This window comes from Malania oleifera, chromosome 6 (genome assembly GCF_029873635.1).
Source record: "Malania oleifera isolate guangnan ecotype guangnan chromosome 6, ASM2987363v1, whole genome shotgun sequence".
Taxonomy (NCBI): Eukaryota; Viridiplantae; Streptophyta; class Magnoliopsida; order Santalales; family Ximeniaceae; genus Malania; species Malania oleifera.
Window position 1 is genome coordinate 107,335,591 of NC_080422.1, and position 23,056 is coordinate 107,358,646.

At 38.5% G+C, this 23,056-nt stretch overlaps 1 protein-coding gene across 5 annotated transcripts in view; it reads left to right on the forward strand.

Annotated features, from left to right (window-relative positions):
- The window catches only part of LOC131157871 (uncharacterized), a 65,935-nt gene extending 51,870 nt beyond the window's left edge, over positions 1–14,065 (forward strand). For 3 of the 5 annotated variants that reach the window (XM_058112297.1, XM_058112300.1, XM_058112298.1), the window contains 5 exons: positions 2,614–2,685; positions 9,109–9,252; positions 11,438–11,509; positions 12,294–12,440; positions 13,580–14,065. In XM_058112297.1, coding sequence (XP_057968280.1) covers positions 2,614–2,685; positions 9,109–9,252; positions 11,438–11,509; positions 12,294–12,440; positions 13,580–13,764 — 620 coding nt within the window. In that variant the 3' untranslated portion in view covers positions 13,765–14,065. The remainder of the gene's footprint in view (positions 1–2,613; positions 2,686–9,108; positions 9,253–11,437; positions 11,510–12,293; positions 12,441–13,579) is intronic. The other 2 variants (XM_058112299.1, XM_058112301.1) reach the window with 1 other exon arrangement.
- Positions 14,066–23,056: the final 8,991 nt, after the last annotated feature.

A 23,056-nucleotide genomic window follows, 5' to 3' on the forward strand; every position in this document is an offset into this window, starting at 1 on the left:
AATTCACCTTCGGACTTGAGACTGCCTCAAACCCAAGCAGAATGTATCCAAGGTTAAGTATTTGCTGAGGATCCTCTTTGCAAAAAATAATGGTGCCAGCTGTGAAAAGAAGAGAAACTTCCATGACACTCCCATTCTTCCCTATATTGAGACCTTTGAGGAGGCCTCCTTCAGGGGCTTTATTCAAGGAGGCTCAAAACTTGCATTACCAATATAAACAAGAAGGATAAGGGGCTCACCTTGCTTTAGGCCTCTCGAAGAAGAAAAAGGTCCAAAGGGTTGCCATTGATGAACACTGGAAAAATTGGGGTAGTAATTCATTGTTCAATCCATTTACACCACAGCTCCCTGAAACCCATTCTTCTAAGAATATGAGGGAGAAAGTTCCAATTTATATGATAAAAAGCCTTCTCCATGTCAAGCTTATAAACAAACCCCCTTTTCCTATCCTTACAATAAGCATCCACAACCTCATTAGTGATGAGGGTTGTGTCCGTGATTTGCCTGCCTGATATGAATTCATGGTGGTGCTGTCCAATGTTGCTCTTTTAGCCCTTATAAGCTAGACGTTTGGGCAGAATCTGTAGATACATCACACAAGGCTGGTTGCGTGAAAATTCTTACCGTTGCAAGATCCGGTTTTCTTGGGAATCAAGGTAATGTTGAATTAATGCAACTTACAAACCTGCTTGTTCTGAAGTCCTCAAAAATGCTGAGAATGTCCTGCTTGAGAAGACCCCAATTTTCTTGGTAAAAAGCTAAGGAGAAACTATTGGAGCTAGGCACTTCATCATCATTACTATCCTTGAGAGCTTGATAAATTTTCTTTTAACAAAAGGGCCTTTCAAGCCAGAGCACTGTGGTAGAATCAAGGAAGTTGAACATGATGCCATCCACTGCTGGTCTCCAAACTGCAGGTTCAGTAAAAGGTCCTTGCAGAAATCACAAATGCCCTTATTAATATTCTCTTCTTCAACTAAAGTCTCCCCCTCAATTTCAATCTTGACAACTGCTGAATGTTCAGTGAGCATGTTCATTTGGTCGAAGACACTAGTGTTCCTGTTCCCCTCCTTGAGCCATAAAGCTCTGGAGTTTTGCCTCCAGGTGGTCTCTTTAGACTTTTCCTGCTGCTGTGGGTCTTGTGGCTTTCTCTGGAAAGCAGTTAATGCAAGCATGTGGTCAAACCCATTTTTAAAGTAATGTTTTGGTCAAAATTTTGACAGTTGAACTTTTTCTCAACTCATGCACACACTTTCTTTCTTGGCTTTGAATTTTTATTTTATGTATTGGAATCACCGCATCATTATGTTCAAATCAGTGCAACAGTAATTTGAATTGAATTATGCAGTCTTTGACATGTGTTGCTCTATTTAAGATATTATTCGAAGGCCTTGCATTTCAAGGTCAGGTGATGTGTTCCATTTAAAAGCCTTGCAACCAGGTTTTGTAAAGCAGTATGATAACTGACTAGCATTTTCCAAATGAATTTGTACAAGCCACATAACCTATGAAATCTTTTGTGCAGGATGTCAGTCACCATTATAAATGGCGTTATCCTTGGCCAATACACAGCCATCTGCACCATTATAAATGGCATTATCCTTGGCCAATACATGGTTGTCTGCACCATTATCAATGGCGTTATCCTTGGCCAATACATAGCCTTTTTTGTTTTGTGAACCATTTTAACATTTAATTTTACTTTTAAGGATTAGCGAAAGACAAAAAACCTGCTGATTCTGTTTTGAGCACATTATTTGATAAAATTCACAATTCCCTCACTGCCAAAGGGAAAGGTTCCTTCACAACAGGGCAAGACTTTTCTCTTGTTTTTTTTTTTTTTTTTCAATTAATTTTTTTGCCTATGGCCCCCATCATTCCCAGGAGGGGTATGGGGCCATGAGGGGAGGCGATGGATCGATTTCTAGGGTGTAAAAGCTTTTTATTTGAGAATTTTATTTGTCTATTAATGCACAAGGAAATAGAAAGAGCCATTGCATTATGAAATGTGTGAAGGGAAAGAAAAGTGGCATTGATGGTTGGTTTCTTAAAGAGGGGAAAATGGCAGAGGGCTGTGTTGGTAGGGCTCATGAATTGTTTAATCCTCTATTTAGTTGCTGAGCCTGTGAGGGAAAAGAAAAGAAATCTTTGAATCTTCATCGTTTATTCAAATCATTACCTTAATTTTTCATATCTTTCCACATCTTCATAGCAGTTAAATGGAGCATTGGAATCCATGCGCACACACAAAACGCATGTTAGGTATGGTGAGAGAATGTGTGCCTGTCCCAGTTCAAAAGAAAATTAATTGTATGTTGACAAATTTTTAAGTTTAGGTTTATTTTATCTTGGCAGTAGCCATGCAAATTTGGACAGTTCTTTTTATGTTGGTCTTCTAAGTAACATATGTACACTATGACTCTTACACTGGTGTTGGTTGAATTTTGTTCTTTGTTTTTTGGGTGGGCCTGCTCCCAAGGCTTCTAACTGAAAGGAACAGTATGTTCCAATAATCTTCTGGGATAGTATTTAATATACGGTTATCCGCAAGTGCTAATTTTTTTCTGCAAAAATAATGTTTTTTTTTTCTTTCTTTTTCTTGTCCCTCCTCAGGTCACTCACTTTTGAAAAGTCTGGAGTTGTCTGATACTGAAGTTGGAAGCAATGGGCTTCGTCATCTTTCAGGTTAGGAATCTGTCACCACATGCATCAGGCATCTGTAGGATATGATTGGTTTACAGCAACAGTTTTGACTAATGAAAGCGCTGAGCTTCATCTTGTTACCTTGATTTAATTTCCTTAGTTTGGCTATTTCATATTAGTGTCATTTGCATGTTGAAGTGTTGAATTTGGCATCTTGACCAGCTTTCCTTTCAATCTAAAAAATTTTTTCTTTCCTTCTTTCAAAATATATGCAATTTTTTTTTTAATTCCTATAATTTTTATTTATTTGTTTTATTACATATTACATCACATGATTGTAATGCACACGAAAATCTAACTTTTATTTTGGGCTAATAATGAAAGCTGGGTGAAATAATTGATGATAATGTAAAAATGCTTCTGGGAGGCGACTGACTTATTTGAGTTCTGAATGAACCATTCACTTTTCCTCCCCCCCCCCCCCCCCCAAATTGGTTTGTGGAATGGAATTGAAGTAGGAACGGAATCAAGGCAGTAATGGAATTGTGTTCGGAATGTGATTAATGTGTTCAGATACTCTTGCAGAATGGTTGTGGGGAAGGAATAAAAGACATCGCATTTTCCAAAAATACACTTTCATCAAGATGTTAATTTTGATTTTATTTTTTATTTTTAAATTTCTTTCTGGAGAATAGATAGATGCTGGTGATGCATTTGGATTTGAATTTGAGTTTTCGGTGGAGGAATTTGTTTGGGGAGGGGGAAGTGAGGGGGTTAGACACCTGCTGGTGCATCTTTTGCGCAGCTGTGGAGCTGCCGTGATGTGTTTTAGCTGGAGCTACTGGAGAGAGAAATCAGATCTGCAGTGTCGTGGTTTCTTCGTCAAAGGACATAGCTTGTCGCCAATCTGCTATAATCACATTGTTGCAGGGCAAGGCTGCTTGTTGCAGACCATAACTAGGAGCTGGAATTGCTGCATTGTTGATGTTGTCGTAGTTGCTGTAATGTCAAGTTGCAGGGCATGACTCAGGAGGGAGATTAAATCAATGGGAGAGGGTTGCTGGGCATGAATGGGTAAGGGTTAGGGCAAGGGTATTTTAGAAAGCTTGAAAATTGAGTCAATTCTGTGGAATGAAGACCCATTCCTGTCATTTGTACTGGAATCACAATTCCGTTGTACACAAGAATCGTGATTCTGCATGGAATTACATTCCTAGTCCTGTCATAAAACTGAATGATTCAGAGGCTGCTTTTTTATTCCATTTCTGTCCTAATTCCACCAACCAAACTCCACCTGTTTGTGTTTGTTGTGCTATGATGACTAATTTCTTATTATGCTGCTTCTGTGCTTTGCTCTGTCGAAATTCATTGATTATTAATTTTCTTTGTTCCCCCCCCCCCCCCCCCAACCTTTACTTTCTGTCCAGATCATTGGGACTTCGGAATAGATTTTGAACTCTTATGTAAATTTTCATATCTATTCCTTATGGGGAAATTCATGTGTATTCCTTGCAACAATCAACTAGTTTTTGGTGTAAGCACTTTGACATGAATTTGGTTGCACATGCTTTATGGATTTAAGTGGATCTTTCATCCATGGAAATGTTAGTTTCCAAGGACCAAGAAATTCCGTAGTTTTGGGCTACTAATCCCATATATTTATGTTCCTTCTATAGCAAATAATTCCTTTGGCCAAGCAAAGAGTCTGAAGCTCATTTTGAACAAATTCAAGTGCATTATCTGATAAAACAATTTGAATACTAATTCCAACCTGGTTTTTATTTCCTTATAGAACTGAGTAAATACATTAAGAAATTCAGACTTGTCTTTTAACGAATATATCCAGGTCATATGTGAAAAATCATCCACAAAAGACACAAAATATTGATGACCAATCGAATTCTTGACTCTAAATGGACCTCAAATATCTGAATGAAAGAAAGAAAATAATGATTTACTATAAGACTCAACTTTAGATGGAAAAATGTCCTAGTATGTTTCCTAATTGACACACAGAACACTCAAAATGGGAAATAGACTTAAAACATAGGAAAAACTTGTGGCAATTTTTGAAGTAATGGATGGCCCAAATGAGCATGCCATTGATCCAAAGAAATGTCATGGATAGAAATTGAAGAAGCTATGACAAGAACTGAATCTACCATTACCATTGAAATAGCACAGACCATCCTTCTCAAGCCCTTTCCAATCTTCTACTTTGTTTGGATCTTAAAGAACACAATAAAAATGAAAGAAGTTAAAAAACAATCATGTGATTTAGTTAATTGACTAACCGATAACAGGTCCAAAGGAAATTTGGGCACATATAACACAGAAGGTAGAGGATGGAAGGACACAAAAGAATATTGTCACAATCAGAGACTAATGTCGCCAGACCATTGACAAGAGTAACCTTGGAGGATAAAGTAGTAGGTTTTATGGACTGAAATAAATTAGGACTCCCTGTCATATGGTAGGAGGCACCAGAGTCGATAACCAATGGTGAGGAGGATGAAGAGGCAAGAAGCCCAGTTGTACCTGAATGGCCACAATAGTGCTAGATGTAGAAGACTGGATTTGAAGTAGTTAAATCATGTGGAGAAGATTTTTATACTCTTCTCAGAACACGGTAGATGATGTAGTCAACTCCCTAGTGGAATGGTTTCAAGCACTAACTGTAAAATCACTGTCAGCAAGAGACTTATTGGACCAAGTAGGTTTCCCATGGAGATCTCTGCATCAATCAATGTTAGAACATTGAATCAAAAACACAGCAAATCCCACTGTTTCAGATCCAGTAAACTCAATAACCATTGATAAACAGCTTCATGAAGCATCAAACAACCATTCCTTGGGTGACACACATGAGAATTAAAAAAGGTGAGTTTTTTGGGCAAAACGCATCATGAAAAACTCTAATAGCATGCTAATAGAGGGATTGGATCGCTGCTAGATGATTTCAGGTCAAAACCATGCCTGAAACTGGCTTCACGCACCAGTGCGTGGGGTCGACCCTGGCAGCCTTCGACTGGCGCGTGAGGGCACATAGGACACTGCATGGAAATGGGATTTCAGTGGGGGCAGGTCAGCAGTGTCTGTGGGTGACTTTGGTGTTGGTTTTGCAAAATCAGTGGTAGATTTGATGTTCTCAAGCTGGCAGTGTTGCCCAGAAAATTCCAGCAACTGGTCTGACCTTCTGCTGCTGGCTGGCTGTTTCCTAGGGTTATACTACTGCTGGAAATTCTTCTATGATGTTAGACATGCAGCAGATTTTGGGTTTTAGGCTTCGGATTTGATGGTGGTGACATTTAGGGTTTAGGTTTCAAAATCATGCTCTGATACCATGTTGAATAATTTGGTAAAATGGAAGACCTAAAAACATTGATAGGTCTCTCCCTCCATTTATAATATATGTCAAGTACAATTGGAATGACTATAATACCCTTACTAATACTTATTACTAACCAAACTCTAACACAATAATAATAATGCTAAATGACTAAATAACCATTAACAACTACATATGAAACAACCAAATATTTGAGGATTTTGAGAAGTATCCTTCCTCTTATTCTGACTATTGCCTCCACCCTTTGATTTATCCCACTTATCCTTTTCTTCCTCATCTCTTCCTTAGTCTTGCCTTTGTCTTTGTCTTTGGCTTGGCCTTGGAACCCTCAATCGTAACTTTGATTCTAAAATCAGCCAAGTCATCTACTGTTGCAATGGTTGTAGGGAAATCTTTAAGCTCTTGTCTCTGCAATTCCATTTGTTCCCATGGTTGTAAACCATAAAAAAGTTGAACTTGTCTTCCTCTAAGATGTTCTTGATGTCCAACATCAAGAAACTAAATTCCTTGACATAATCCCGCATAAATTTGGTCTACTGCAAGCATTTAAGGGCACCTCTTGCAACCCAAGAAATGTTGCAAGGAAGGAATTTCAATCACTTAAGGGTCTCCCAAGTCTCAATTTGAGGTCTATCTGCATTTGATCGTCCTCTTTCTGAGTGTGCCACCATAGTTTAGCATCTTCTAATAGATACATCAACATTATGGGAACTCCTTCATTCTCTGGAATGTTGGCAGCCTTGAAATACTACTCTATATCTGTTGAAAAATTCTTGAGGCTCTTTGCACTACAACTTCCTTCAAAGGACTTTTGGTTCAGGGACTCGAATCTTATAAGAGGCCTCACTCCGACCAAAACTTAAGAAAATGACTCTTTTTACAAGAATGATCTCACCATTGACAGAATCAAGTTTGCCATCACGGTTTCTGTGAGGGTCGTCATGTCATTTAGCAAGGTCGAAATCTTGGCTACTGTAGCAACCATGAAATAAACATGATGTTGCCTCAGTTCAACCAATTCTTTGGTTAAATGCTCTGTACCGCAAATGGAATTGTGTCATTTGTCTATGGAAAACCAAGGAAGTTCTCCAACCGATCCACTCTATCCAGTCAATTGGAGTTTGCCATCACTAAACTAGGCTCTGATAGCAATTGTCACAGGATCTAAGTTCTCACGCCTCTCCTTGACACTGTGATGTCACCAAGTGACACTTGGTTAAGCCAATGAAACACAATTCAATTGGTTGGTTAATCGTGCAAGTGTGTAAAGTGAGCATAGCATATTTATAAGGCAACAAAGTTTATAGGAGCAACAACTCCTAGCCTGTATTCTTATTCAAGGATTAAACTCTCTAGACATGTGTAGGAACATCAAGGACCAATTCACCTCCACATTCCATGCCACTTCATCTCATATTTATACAATTGGCATCCCCAATTGTCTAGGATCAGCAATTGACAACCCCAATTGCTTAGGTTGTGCTAGATGCAGCCAAAATTTGCCAACGAGGCATAACTGACTATTTCTACAAATATGTGGTTAGGAACATTACCATATGTCAACCTTCAAATTATCCTTCAGGCAAGCATGCATGTTGACCCCCCCTATAAGGTAAACTGTCAAGTAACCACCTCATCTGGGTCAACATGTCAACACTGCAGCCTTTGTCATTGACACCGCACACAACCTGCAGGTCAACACCTTGTTTCGCGGACAATTTCTATTTAACCATAATTTGTTCCACACACAAGCAAACACCATATTTTGACAAGGCACTTGACACATACTCGAATTAACCATCTGGGAACACTAACCGTAACCAACTACTGTAGCAACTCTATGAATGACCATGGCCACAACCTTGCCCATCCCTAACCATGTTGAGTTTGTTCTCAAACAACGGAGCATCTATGTGCACCCTCCTTAGCAACATAGAGTGATCTCACCGAAGTGCCACGAGATAACCCATGACAAGCTATCTCCTGCTATTGCCTCGGCACATGAGTTGACAACACCACATGCATGGGTAGATCCACATGTGTTTAGTGTGGTCTATAGGCCACACCCAATTAACAAAAAAGTTCTTGTATTCCTCATATCATATACGTAAATAGGCTTAAAATAACTCTTTTTTTGGGGGGGAGGGGGGGGGGATTAAACCCACCCAATTTGCTACTACACGAGGTCCAAGTCGAAACAAACAAAATTTGGGACTTTTTCAAAATTATAAAAATAAAAAAATGGAGAGACAGAGAATAAAATCCAATTGAGGAGAAAACCTAATGTAGTGGAAAGTTGACTTTTTCTTAATTAATACCCTAATGCTTTATCTAAATTAATATTATAATTTATAATAATGAAACATTATATGTATCACAAGAAAGCTATTGCAATAAATTTTCACAAGAGATGTGGAATCCAATGATTTGTTGAAAAGACTAATAATTCTTGTGATTCATGGGATTCTACATCATTTGCAAAAAATTTCTTGTGGTTAGTTTCTGCAATGGATAGAAAAATCTTACAATAATTTATGATTATGAATGATTAATTGCAAATATATATATATTATAATAAATTTTAAAATGCATTATGTATGAGAGCCTCAGCCCCCACTCGCTAGAGGTCCTGGATCTGCCACTGACCACATACCTTGGCAATGTCAAGGTAATCAAGGGTTTGAAAGTTGCCTACTTCTGCTGCTTCAGTTACACATTTTTTCTTTATCACCAGGCTTTTGGTATTATATGGTTTCTTCCTTTTTGGAGCTCATATTTGACTATGTTATTGAAAATCATTAACTAGATGAAGCTCAAGTGGTTTTTTTCATTCCTTTCAGCTGCTTTTATTACTATGGTTTTATTTTTTCTCAGAATTTTAGTTTACTACTTTTCTATTTTTAGTGAATTTTGGGGATGAAAATATTTTTTCTATTAGGCTTTTAGGGATGAAAAGATTTATGTATGTTGTGTACTTGTGGATTCTAAGTGATGCAGTGTAGTTTTTTCTGGTGATCAGATAAAGATTATGTCTATAAGATTATGTCTATCTTTTCAATGCTTGTTTTGATTGAAAGCATAACTTATGTGTTATCTTATTCTTTTTTGTTTTGAAGGTCTTACTAATCTGGAGAATCTAAATCTGTCGTTCACCTTAGTAACTGACGGTGGTTTAAAAAAGTTATCGAGTTTGTCATCTCTCAAATCACTGAATTTGGATACTTGGAAAATTACAGATACTGGGTTAGCTGTTCTTACAAGTAAGCCTTTGTACTTTTAGATGACGACAGCGATGATGATGGTGATGATTATTCCTCTTAGCTTTAGGTTCACTTTGGTATGTTTGTGGTTTTTTCTGTTTTGTTCGAAAGCAGTTGAATTACTTGGTTTATCATATGAGATGAACACTTGCATTCAGTTGATGCTTGTAGTTCAACAAAATCTAGTAATTGATAGCAAGAGAAGAAATTTCATCTATTTGAAACCATATGCTGGCTTTCTGAGTTGAGTTATTTCTTCTCTTCAATGTCAATTGCTCATGTCGAGGTCCTAATTGCCTCATGTATACAGACAAATCCAGTATTTGATAGCAGAGTGTTACTTACAGAATCAATATATCTATTAAGAATATTAATGGAAAAGTTTGGGGAAAAGAAAAGGAACTTGCCAGTGGTTTTTATAGACTTCAAGAGAAAGCCGACCATAGGGACCCTATGTAAGTTGTATATTGATTTCTAGGGGGAAAAAAATGGAGTATGTAGTAGGCGTATAGATGCTACTAAGGATATATATGATGGAGTAATGATTGGTGTTAGGATAGGTGGATATTCTATCAAATTTCAATTAACAATTGCTGTACATTAAGGGTCTTCTTTGAGTCCTTATTGTTTTGCTTTAGTTATGGATGAACTTAATATGGTATCTAAAACTAGATTCCATGGTTGTCTGTTTGCAAATAATATTGTTTTGATTTATGAGACTAGAGGTGGAGTTGGAGTATAATCCAAGTTGGAATTATAGAGAGAAGCTTTAGCATCTACAGATTTAAGTTTTAAGATAATTAGAACTAGAAGCAAGGTAGGTTACATAAAATGTAATTTCAGTCATTTTTGGGGGCTAATAATTGAGAATATTAAACTTAATGATTAGTTCTTTGCACTAATAAATTTCAGTACCTTGGATTTATTATGCAAGCCAAAGGAGAAATTGAAGTTGTAATACATTGTGTTAAAGCAAGTTGGGTAAAATAAATAAATGCTTTGGGTTTGTCGTGTGGTTGTAGAATACCACTAAAGTTAAAAGGGAAGTTTCATATGACAACCATAAGACCAACTATGCTATACGTTTCATAATTTTCGTCAACTAAGAAACAACATTTTCAAAAAGTAAAAATTGCGAAGATAAGTATACTAACGTGGATGAGCGTTATAACTCTAAAAGACAAATTAAGGAATGGACATGTCTGTGGTAAGCAAGGCATAGCACCTAAGGGAAGGATGGTCATGATGGTTTGGACACTTGCAGTGTTGGCCAAATGGCATACTAGTGTGGAGGGTGGTAAGTTGTATTCAGTGGCAATAGGAGAGCAAGGAATAGAAATAGAATAAACTTGGACAAAAATAGTAATGATTTGACAGCACCCCAATTTTTGGAGGATATTGCCCTAGATTGTGCAGAAGGGTGGAAGAAATTTTACGTAGCCAGCCTCGCCTAGTGGAACTTGTGGCTTGATTGTTGTTGTCGTGTTACGCATGGGCAGATCTACATTGAAATGAGTGTGGGCTATAGCCCCCACTCAATTTACAAAAATCTCTATATAGTATGCACGTAACAGGCTTAGACCAGCAAGCTTTTTTGGGATTGCACCCACCCAACATGGGGCCTAGGTCCAAGTAAAAATGATTTGGGGGCTGATTCTATTTGAGTTATTTTGTTATGAGCCCTTAAATTGTTATTTTTGCCATATTGATCTCTTATATTTTTTATGATTTCAGTCTTTGTTTAAAGCTAGATTCTTATATTTCTTTAAATATTTTGTTAATTTTTTTAAAAAAAAATTTAAGTGCATTACGAGCCTTAATTTGAGGTGAACCTAAATTGTTATTCTTGCCGTATTGAACGCATAACATTTCTTCTAAATTGATACTATATTAATTTATGATTATGAATGAATAATTGTAAAATAAAAATTAGAAGAATATTTGTAGAAATTTAAATCTTATAAAACTAACAAAAGAATTTCACGCATTATGCATGAACCCCACTGACCATATGTCCTAAATCCACCAACTTATGTATTCTGAATATAAGGTCAGCCTTAAAAAACTGTATGAGATAATGTATCTTCTCAAATTACTATATGCACATGCATAAAAAATTATATTATGTCCTAAAAGATTCATCCATGTCATTGCCATTTTTATTTTTCTCTTTTTAATGATGTAGGTCTAACCAGATTGACTCATCTGGATCTTTTTGGGGCTCGTATTTCAGACTTGGGAACAAACTGTCTGCGATGTATGTGGAAACTACCTTTCTTTAATTTGTTCATATTTCAAGTATTCCCGTTGGATATTATATTTTTCTTTGTAGCCAGACTCGTTTGGATGAATTATATCCCAGAAATCTGACTTCCCATTTTTTCACCAAGAGTTTGACATCATATGTGTTCGTGAGATAAATTTCTATGAAGACACTTACGCATGACATTAAGTCAGTCTTGTTTTATTTCATAATGCGCATGCATTTGTCCAAGTGATTGTCATTGTCCTGCATCTCGTCGCTGTTTATTGTCACATATGTATTCTTTAACTACATGATCTGAGGATGATGTCAAGCTACAGCTGTTTGCAGTGATTTTCATTTCTACGTCCTATCCAAATAAGGGCAAATGTTGTCTTCATAAAGTAACATGTCTGACAAGATTGAATTGTTGCCCACACTGCTTAAGGGGGAATAACTGACTTGTAAAATATATCGACTTCTTTTCCTTATTAAATGAGTGCATTTTGGCTCTTTTATGTTCCTTGTATATTTGACAATGTGATTGATCTACTATGAGAAATTGAAGTCCTTGTTGCTGATGGCCCCAATAGTAGAAATCTAAAATCACAGAATTAGACTAAGGGATTTAATTCAATAGATGTTATTAATGTTAAATTTTACTGCTTCCACCTGGTCTTTACTTTCAGTAGTAGAATAAAGTAAGATATAGGGAAACCCTAATGCATATGTAGAACTGTTGATGTAATAGATTCTTTTATGATTCATTGTTTCTGACATTTATTTCTTTCTTTCCCAGACTTCAAGAACCTTCAATCTTTGGAAATGTGTGGTGGAGGATTGACCGATGCTGGTGTGAAAAATATCAAAGATCTAAGTTCTTTAACCCTGCTGAACCTGTCTCAGAACTGCAGCCTAACTGATAAAACCTTGGAATTGGTTTCTGGTATATTCTCTCATTTCTTTCTCTTGTTTTTATTTTTTATTTTTTTACTGTGAAGATCCTGTGCTCTTTATATGTTGCCCCAAGTAAACTTGATTCAGGTTAGCTGATTTAAGTTATCATTTTACTCATTCAGATAATGACTTCGTACACATTGTTTGAGAGCTGTAGATTTAATGTCCAATATAGGAGTGTCCGTGCACAATCTTAGCTGGAAAAATGTGTATTCTGTAATCTGTATTCTGTAATCCGTATCATAATAGAATTGAAGGACGGGTGCAGTTGTCTGCATCAATGTTTAAAAAATGGTTCATGAGGCACCAGCATTGAAACATTTAGGCGTAGGACTTCTATGGATCTTTTTTTATTAAAAATAGATAAATATAAACTGCGTATATCTTTGAATTGATTATACAGTTAAGAAAAAATTCAAAAGCAAATTTAACTATTATTTTTAAACCATTTGTAGGCCATTCTAAAACAACTTATGCTTGAACAAGAAACACGGTTTGAAGAGAATTCTCTTTCCTTGGTTTAAACTCTCAAGGGATATTACTAAAATGACAAAAAATAAAAAAATTAAAAATTAAAAAAATAAAAACAGGGGAAACATATGTAGTACACACATACAAGTTGAGCCTGAAGTACACTAAAAAGGAAAATCATTATATCCTACTGACTGTAAGACATTATTTTAAAGACAAATGGTAATCTTAAGACGGACTGAAATGCTCTTGCTTGTAAGTAATTTCCTCATCATGTCTATAATGTTAGTGATTCAAGACAGAGGTCTTGTTTGGCATACAACTTATCAAAAAGCCATATGAGGTGTGTGCCTCTGGGAAAAGGTGTATGCCTTGTATACAAAGCTGTTCACATTTTGGGAATTAGGTATTTCTAAGTAAACCCTAACGTGTTTTGCATGTGCCTTCCCTTGAGAGTTTTGATTGTCTTTACATCAGTCAGTTTTAGTGAGCAAGATTTTTAATTAAGATGCAACTGATGCATTAGGATTCATTGCTTACTGTGTGTTTAAGGAAAAATCTCTCTCTCTCTCTCTCTCTCAGTGGTGCACAAAGTACCAAACCCCAATGTAATGAATCTAAACTTGCCTGCTCACAAAATTTTCCATGTAATTGCAGGTTTAACTGCATTGGTGTCCCTGAATGTTTCAAATTCCCGCATAACCAATGATGGGTTGTGTCATCTGAAGCCTTTAAAAAATTTATGTTTGTTATCCCTTGAATCGTGCAAAGTGACTGCATCTGAAATCGAGAAGCTTAAGTCAGCTTTCCTCCCTAATCTTCAAAGCTTTCGTCCTGAATAGTGCTGGAGCAAGCATAACATATTTTGTAAAGAGCCACCAGCTATCTCCTGTGGATTGCTTTGCATACAGATCAGCACACGTACATGAAAACATAAACTTGATCACTCTTAATTGTATATATGGTCGATATAAAATGATGGGTTGTAAATGTGGCTGTCTGCCCAATATAAAGCTTTTTGTCCGCAGATATTGTAAATAGATGCTTTCCTTTATTCAAACTGATAAATTTATTACGTGATGTGGTTTCAATAAAAAAAGAATACTGGGAAAAATCTGAAGTGAGATTAAATGTTCAAACAAATACATGTTATTATCACTTATACTAATGTTAAGATGCCCAGTCTTGAATGGTTATCCATTGCATAAAAAGGTCATTGGTTGTTCATGTTAACATGCTACTTATCATGTTTGTAGAGAGATATTATCTTTTATATCCAAATAATTCCAAGATGCCCAGTGTTTACTGGTATCTGTGGCATACAAGTCTCCTTTATTTATTCATAGTGACATGCTTTTTTCTTTTCTTTTTCCTTTTTCATGTTTGATTTAGGATCAATGATCATGGATTGTGGATCAATAATCTTGGTTTCTTGTTTACTTCCACCATGACTGGTGCATGTGGCACTACTTTATCTTAGATGGTAATTAGGCATTTAGTTCAAATACACACATTCAGATTACATGGGAATGTTATAAGGTTAATGAGATCTCATTGAAATGTCCAGGCAGGATTCTTAAGTGAACTAAAGCCCAAGCCCAGTAATTCTTCACTCAGTTTTAGAACTCCTAAAGAATTTCTTGAATCAAACTGACTAGTAAATGTTTGCAAACATGCATGTCTTACATATGTCTAACTACTAGTGATGTATAAGTTCTGCAGTTGCGTGTATCTTTATAAATAAGGAGTAAAGTAGTGGAGCATATTGTGTTGTAGTGGGCAACTAGTCAGCCTCAAGGTGTTTGTATTGTAGCTTTGAACTTTCAGACAAGAAAAAAATACCCCATATAATGGGCTAGAAGCTTACACATATTTCCCTTTTAGTTCTACTTTAATACTCCTTCCAACATTTGACTAATTCCTTTAATCTTGTGTCCTCTTATGTGGTTGTTTATCAGTCATGAAAATACAACCCACAATTTTTTCCCCTATTTTATCCACAATATATATATATATATATATATATATATATATATATATATATATATATATATATATTTATGACATCATTGGGGGGAAGTATGCTTTGCGGTTACCCTTAGTGAGATCATTATTAGAAATCTTGAAGCTAGAATAAAGGTTCATATTTGTAGTCAACTTTTCAAATTTAGGGTTTGTAGTTAAGGACTTTTGAATGGAGTGTTGTGCCTTGGTTTGCTTGAACTAAACTAGTTTTCTAGTTGGTATAATCAAACATTTCATTCTAACAAGATAACTTTGCTATTATGAATGAAATTGAGAAATAAGATATATCTTAACCATAACACTGCAATCTCCTATGTATTATTTTGTCTTATTCAACTATTATGAATCCTTCATCTTCCTTGTTCTGGACATCAATTATTTGGTTAGACTACCTCTATGAAGTAGAATTTATGAATGAAGAAATCAAAATTCTTCTAACGAACCTTCTTGTAAACCCATGTGAACACTTAGTTAGACCATCTACCTTTGTCTTATAAGCTAAAAGCATGCACAATCTCCTTTATTGTGTCCCACCTTTGTGGGAAAATTATTGCACGGCTCATTAACTCAACTAGAATTTAGTAGTTGCAACATAGAATATTTACAGTCTCATAACTAGTATTTAGTACTTGTAATGTAAGAACCCGAACTGTGATAATGAGTTTATATATATAAAGACATGGACATTTTGGTAAAAGAGCAGATTCGTCAACGAAGTCGGATTTCGTCCACGAAGCCTGTGTTCTTCTCGTCGACGAGGAGAAGCCAAGGGGTCTTGGAAAAATCGGTGATCTCATATTCGTCGACGAGGCCACTGATTCGTCGACGAAGTTTGTGAAAGATTCGTCGACGAAATTGGGCCGAGTCAAAGGGCTATAAAGGGAAATTCTCTTTACTTCTTCATTAAGAAATCTCAAACTTATCTCTCTCTCTCTCTCTAAACCTCTCCCTACTCTCTCTCTCTCTAGATTTCTTCGTCGATCGTTGCTAGAATCAGAAAACGGAAGTTACCACGAGGATCGTGGAAGGATTCTCTACAACTTTGTTAGAATTGGTGTATTCCCAAGAGGGGGGGTGAATTGGAATTTTAAAACGTTTTCACCTAGGTTGATCTATGCAACAACGGTATGTACACAACCTAAGATCAGTATATATAGTTTCCAAATGCGTAAATAAATATACTGTGGAAATTAAGTCATACACATCATTCACCCATAACATACACGTGCGGTAAATATAAAATGCAGAAATATAAGCAAACACACGATATGTTATCGGGGTTCGGCCAACTGTGCCTACGTCCCCGCCTCAAGCTCGCAAGCTAGAAGATTCCACTAATAGCTCACTTAAGGGTGGAGTGACACCGTTTACAACCAGGTCAAATTTTCACAGGGCTGACCTCAACCTTAACCAGGTCAATTAGCGAGGCTGACCTCAACCTACACGCCTTAATAGGACGACGCACCTAACTTTCCTAACCGGGTCTAAGCCAATCCGGGACTATTCTAACGCTAGTCTCCCTCTTCAGGCCCGTGCTTGGAAATACAACAAAATTTGAAATACAATCAAATGGTACAATGAATAAGTTTTCAAGTAAAGCAGATGTGTACCCAAATACGCACAATTACAAACACCACTGTATGATTCAATATGTAAGCTCAATGTGGTCTAAGATGTCAACTCTCAAATAGATTTACTATCGTTGTAATGAGTGCGTGAGAGTGCAAACCTAAATGATCTTTGTATCACAGGATATTCAATCTAAGTGCTCAAACAAAGATATTATCCAAACTTCATATATTTCAATCAATAAGTTTTCTCAATATATATATGTATATGAAGCTTTAGCAATGTATAAGTTTGGTTTGCAAAAAGGAGTTTAATCTTTGTATTCAGCAAAGGATATATGAGTTAACGAGTATTGCAACAAATATTTTATCACATAAGTAAATATCTCATCAAATATTTTCAAGATAAAAGCACAGTAGATATTTGAGAATGTTTTTGCAACCAAAATACAAATACAAACTTCTTAAGACATTGCAATGAATATGCAATACTTAAAAATTCTATCAAAGTCTTCTTAGGATAGACTTATTAACAAAGTCTCCTAAGAATACTTAGGTTTAGCTCTCAATGAAAATAAATCAATCAAATATGAATGGGAGAGCAACCCTATTAAATATAAACACTCAATCGACTTACAGAGGATTTAAGAGATCGAAGAAGCTAAGCATGAGTGAATGGGGATTGGATATGAGTATTATAGGATTTGGGATTTTCAGAGAATTTCTCTTAATCAATATTTTTTAATCCCATGCTAATTATCCCAAATTAGGGGGTATTTATAGACAACCCTTGAAATATAACCGTTGGGGACCTATTTGGAATAATTAGGAAAGTTTAATGACCTTTCAAGTATTTTAACCCTGCTTAAACCATTTAATCGCGGTAAAAAAATAGGAGCAACCCGAGAGGTCCGGTCGACCAGAAATGGTTCGGTCGACCAGGACTCAAATGGCTAGGTCGACCAGGGGACTTTTGAACTGAAAGGCTCGGTCGACCGGAGAGGGCGATTTCCTAATTTTCTAAGTTTCGGTCGACCAGGGCATTTTGAACTGCCTGGTTCGGTCGACCAGACCGCTAGGAATTCTCCCGAGAACCCTCTGGTCGACCAGGTAGTTGTAGTACAAAAGTTCTCGGTCGACCAGATGGTCAACTGTTGACCCAGGAGGGTTTCGGTCGACCAGGGCCTTTTGAATTACAAGTTTCGGTCGACCGAGTGGTCAATCTTTGACCCAAAGGAGCTTCGGTCAACTAGGCCCTTTTGAACTACCTTTGCTGATTGACCAGGTGGTCAAACTTTGACCTAGGATGTCTTTGGTCGACCAGGCCAAAATGAACTGGCTTGGCTGGTCGACCGAAAGTGCATCGTGTGTGCAATTCAGTCCCGTTTTGAAACAAACAAGCCCTATTCAAGTGCCTAACAATTATATGTGAAAGTGTGAGTGTCCTAGGGGCACTTGGGGTCCAATTTGGAGACACCGAAAAAGTCCGGTGTCGGTCGATCGAAGGCCCTAGGGTCTTTCTATGGTTATTTTTGGTTTATATCTGGTTTGAGCTTACAAAATAAACCATGCATGTGATGTGTGTGCTTATTACAAACCGATTACCCTAATTACTATTACAGACAAATTTCACTAAGATTATTACAATTAAGATCAAGAGTTTGTCTTCAAGCTTTTGAGCTTTCACGTGCCATTGATGATATACTTATATGAACTTGCACATGAACTAGATATTTATTAAATACCAGAGTATTTGTCATTATCAAAACAGGGTATGACCTATAGGGTCAACAAACTTCTACGGATCGGAATCTCATTTCAGAAGTTTTCGGGTTTTGGCGAAAAATCGAGGTAAGGCTCAGTTTTCATTTCTGATCTGGTAGTTTTGTAAAGGGTGGTCTTGTGAGTATATTCTATACTGTGATTTGTAGGTTTTGGAACTTGGTTCGCTGTTTAGGAGCCTTGGAGTTCGGGAATTGTTATACGGGGTTAAGGTAAGGGGAACTATGTTTATATTAGATCTTTTCAAAATCGGACTCGGTGGAACTGTGGTCCACGGTCCTGTGTGTGTTTTGGCTACACATTTGGGGGGATCTAATGGGGAAAATTATGGGTTTTTTATTATAGTAGTTTTGGGAAAAAGGGGGTAACGGGCTGAAGCCTGGGTTTTGTTGAAAATCGAGTATATGTGTGATTTATACTGTGATATTGGGATGGTCGTGCCTTGACTTTTTTTAAACTGTATTTGTTTGGAAAACTATGATTTAGATTACCAAATGAGTGTGGTTTGTTTGGTTATATGAGCATGCATGTGTGTGTGATATGCAGAATTGCTGATAGGAATGCGGTTCCAAAATGATTCCAGGTACTAAGAGTGTCCAGCTCTATATTCGAGGGCGTGTGTTTATCGCCTTCCAAGTAGGCAAGAGTGTCCGGCTCTATATCCGAGGGCATAAGCCTATTTCGGCAGATCAGGCCGAAGGGTGTGGATCCACTAGTTAGCGTCGGTACGATGCCATGGGAGTCGAGGACTAGCCATGTGTTGGTGGTGCCGTGCTTCACGAGTTGACTACGGGCCAATGCTGGAAAGCCGAACCGGCTTCGGGTCGATGAGTGTGACGACATTGTGTATTATTGATCATGTGTGTGTATTGTGACGGGGCTACATATAAATGGCCGTCGTATGCGTGCGTGTATGCACTGTGTGAACTAGTACTGAATTGCGTTCAATTGCATGTATGTTGCATCATGATAACACTCAAATGTCACACACCGATATAACATGTATTCTTCCTTACTGAGAGGTGTCTCACCCCTGCTGTACGTACATTTTTACAAATCCTTCGAGTAACCGGAACTAGTGTCTTGGTGTAAGGAGCGTAGTGGCTAGTGTACTACGTTAGCGCTTGGGTAAGTGTTAGAACTGTAGTTTTGTCGGGTTGCCATTTTGAGTTGTATTTGGGCACCCAGTTTGTAAGTCTTGTTAGAGCCATGTTCTGCTCTTGTATAGACTCTGGTATGGTACTGCATTTGTTGATATATAATGACTTTTTCCGCTACGTATATGATGATGTTAGGATGTGTTTAGGGTGCCTTAGAACCCCATGGGGTCGGACCCTCATCCTTTGTACTGTATCTATGATGTTTTGTATGATACAAGAACAGATTAGGTTACATTTTCACCCCTGGGTCCCATTTCGGGGTTCGGAGCGTGACAGCTTGGTATCAGAGCTAACCAGGTTACTAGATCTTGTAGACTTGGTTAGGCTTAGTTATGAGTACATACTAGAGTATAGGATGTAGATATAAGTAGAGTTGGTTGAGGGTTGTTTGGTTGCTAGACCGAGATTTTTCGACGGTATTCTGTGTTTTTCCTGGGATGACGATTCCAGTAAAAGCAGGGCAGATCATTGATGACTTTCGTGTAGGACAGACCTAGACCTAGTAGGAAGTAGTTAACACGATTAGTGTAGATCATTGTGTTAACTGTATGTGTCATAGGAATACTGATAGATTCCTATTGTGTTGCAAAATGGAGCCCAAGGATAATAACTTGGGAAGTGGCTCCGAGGAGACTGCGAATGATGAGTCTCCTTCTGTGCCTCGGGGTTTGATGAGGCAAGTATTACGAGAGATCGGGCAGAGTGTGAGGAGACGCAAGCGCTCTCCTACTGCTACGGGGTGCACCATTGAGAGGTTCACACGCATGCATCCTCCGACGTTCTCTGGAGGACCTGACCCAACGACAGCGGAGGGTTGGGTGGAGAAGACTGAGAGGATCTTGGAGGTCCTGCACTGCACGGATAGGCAGCGAGTCCTTTATGCCACCTTCCAGCTATCTGGGGAGGCGGGTCGATGGTGAACTGCAGTGAATCTGCCGGAGAAGCAGAGAGGTGGTCCTGAGGAGATGACGTGGAGCCATTTCAAGGAGATATTCGTCGATAGATACTTCTCGACTTCCGTACGTGATGTGAAGGTAGATGAGTTTTTTACGCTTACTCAAGGGAGTTTGACGGTGCAGGGGTATGTGGCTCGATACATAGAGTTGTCCCGCTTTGCACCATATATGATCTCGAGTGAGTATGAGAAGACTCAGAGGTTCGAGAAGGGTTTGAGGAAGGATATCCATAGACTGGTGGGTATGCTTCAGATCCGTGAGTTCTCGGTGTTGGTGGATAAGGCCACGGTGATCGAGACTGGTATTCAAGAGGATGAGGCGGATCAGGAATCGAGGAAGAGGACAGTACCTTCTGGTTCTCAAACAAGATCTCATCAAGGATCGTGGAAGAAGAAGAGCAAGGGCTCGAGTTACCACCAGAATACCAAGCGCCAGGATTCTCAGATGAGCCAGACTGGTGGTCGTTGTACCAGATGCCACAGGCGGCACGAGGGTGAGTGCCGATCATTTGGGGGTAGTTGCTACAACTGTGGCAAGCCAGGCCACATGTCTCGTGATTGTCGAGCACCAAGGCGAGACGTGCCTACAGTTAGTGGGGACCAAGGGAGCAATCAGATACCTTGAGGAACCGCTCAGATGAATACAGCTCCAGTCAGAGTTTACTCTCTTACTCCAGCGGACGATGAGCATGCAGGTAACGTGGTGACAGGTACCTTATTATTGCTTTCGAATAAAGCTTTTGTCTTGTTTGAGGTGCAACCCATTCCTTTGTATTTGTGAATTTTGTGGGATGATGTGGGGTTGAGATCCAAGACATGAATGAGGTGTTATCTGTTACTACATCATCTGGGAGTGTATCTTTTTGTAGGTAGATGTTGGTAGACTGCCCAGTGGAAATTCAAGGGAAGCTGCTATCGGTAAATCTTGTTGTATATGACATGTCAGGGTTCGATGTCATTCTGGGGATGGATTGGTTGTTCTTCAGTTATGTTGTGATCGACTGTCGTAAAAAGGTGGTAGTTTTCAGACCTCCTAGGGAATAGGAGTACGAATTTGTGGGATCGTGTGTGCATTCAACGCCACAGATTCTGTCGACACTACAGGCAAGGAGGCTACTCTTGGATGGCTGTCAAGGGTACCTAGCTTGTATGAAAGAACCATCGTAGGGTGAGTTGAGACTCGAGGACATTCGGGTGGTCAGCGAGTTCCCAGATGTGTTTCTAGATGATTTACCCAATTTACCTCCAGATCGTGAGGTAGAGTTTGCGATAGAGTTGCTGCCTAATAAGGCACCGATCTCTAAAACTCCGTACCGAATGGCTTCAACGGAACTTAGGGAGTTGAAGGAGCAGTTGTGGGAATTACTGGACAGGGGATTCATTCGACCTAGTGTTTCACCCTGGGGAGCTCCAGTACTGTTTGTGAGGAAGAAGGGCGGGTCGATGCAGATGTGCATTGATTATCGTGAGATTAACAAGGTAACTGTGAAGAATCGCTATCTTTTACCTCGTAAAGATGATCACTTTGACCAATTGCAGGGGACGCGGGTCTTTTCAAAGATCGACTTACGGTCAGGACATCATCAAGTGAGAGTTAGAGTGGAGGATGTAGTCAAGACTGCTTTCCGAACCAGATATGGCCACTATGAGTTTTTGGTCATGCCTTTTGGGTTGACGAATGCACCGGCGGTGTTCATGGATCTAATGAACAGGGTTTTCCATGAGTACCTAGATCGATTCGTAGTGGTATTCATTGATGACATTCTCGTATACTCGAGGAGTATGGAAGAGCATGTAGAACATTTGAGGTTAGTATTATAAATTTTGCGGGAGAAGAAGTTGTATGCTAAACTGAAGAAGTGTGAATTTTGGTTGAATCAGATTGCATTTTTAGGCCTGTGGTTACTGGAGATGGTATATCAGTTGATCCTAGCAAGATTGAAGCTGTGGTCGACTGGGTAAGGCCGAAGAATGCACAGGAGGTTCGAAGTTTTCTAGGACTGGCGGGTTACTATCGTCGATTCGTAGAGGGTTTCTCTAAACTATTTAGACCTCTGACACGATTGACCAGGAAAGGAGTTCAGTTTGAGTGGACTAGTGATTGCGAGCAGTGCTTTCAAGATTTGAAACACCGGCTGGTTACTGCTCCAGTGTTAACCATTCCTTCGGAGCATGGTGGATTTGTGATTTATAGCGACACGTCTCTGAAGGGTTTGGGATGTGTGCTTATGCAGCAGGGTAAGGTAGTAGCGTATGCTTCTCGGCAATTGAAAGAGTATGAGAAGAATTACCCTACGCATGATCTGAAATTGGCTGCTGTGGTATATGCACTGAAGATCTGGCGACATTATCTGTACGTGGTGCGGTGTGAGATCTTCACTGATCATAAGAGCCTTAGATATTTCTTCACATAGAAGGAGTTGAACGTGAGGCAGAGGCGGTGGATAGAGTTGATTAAGGACTACGATTGCACAATCAGTTATCACCCGGGGAAGGCTAATGTGGTAGCTGATGCGTTAAGTCGGAAGTCAGGGCCTCTAGTTGTATCTACGGTTGTAACTCGGTGTCACATCAAACGGGATTTGGAAAGCTCAGGTATAAAGTTGGTGGTTGGTGATCATCAGGCTTATCTTGCTGGTTTGGT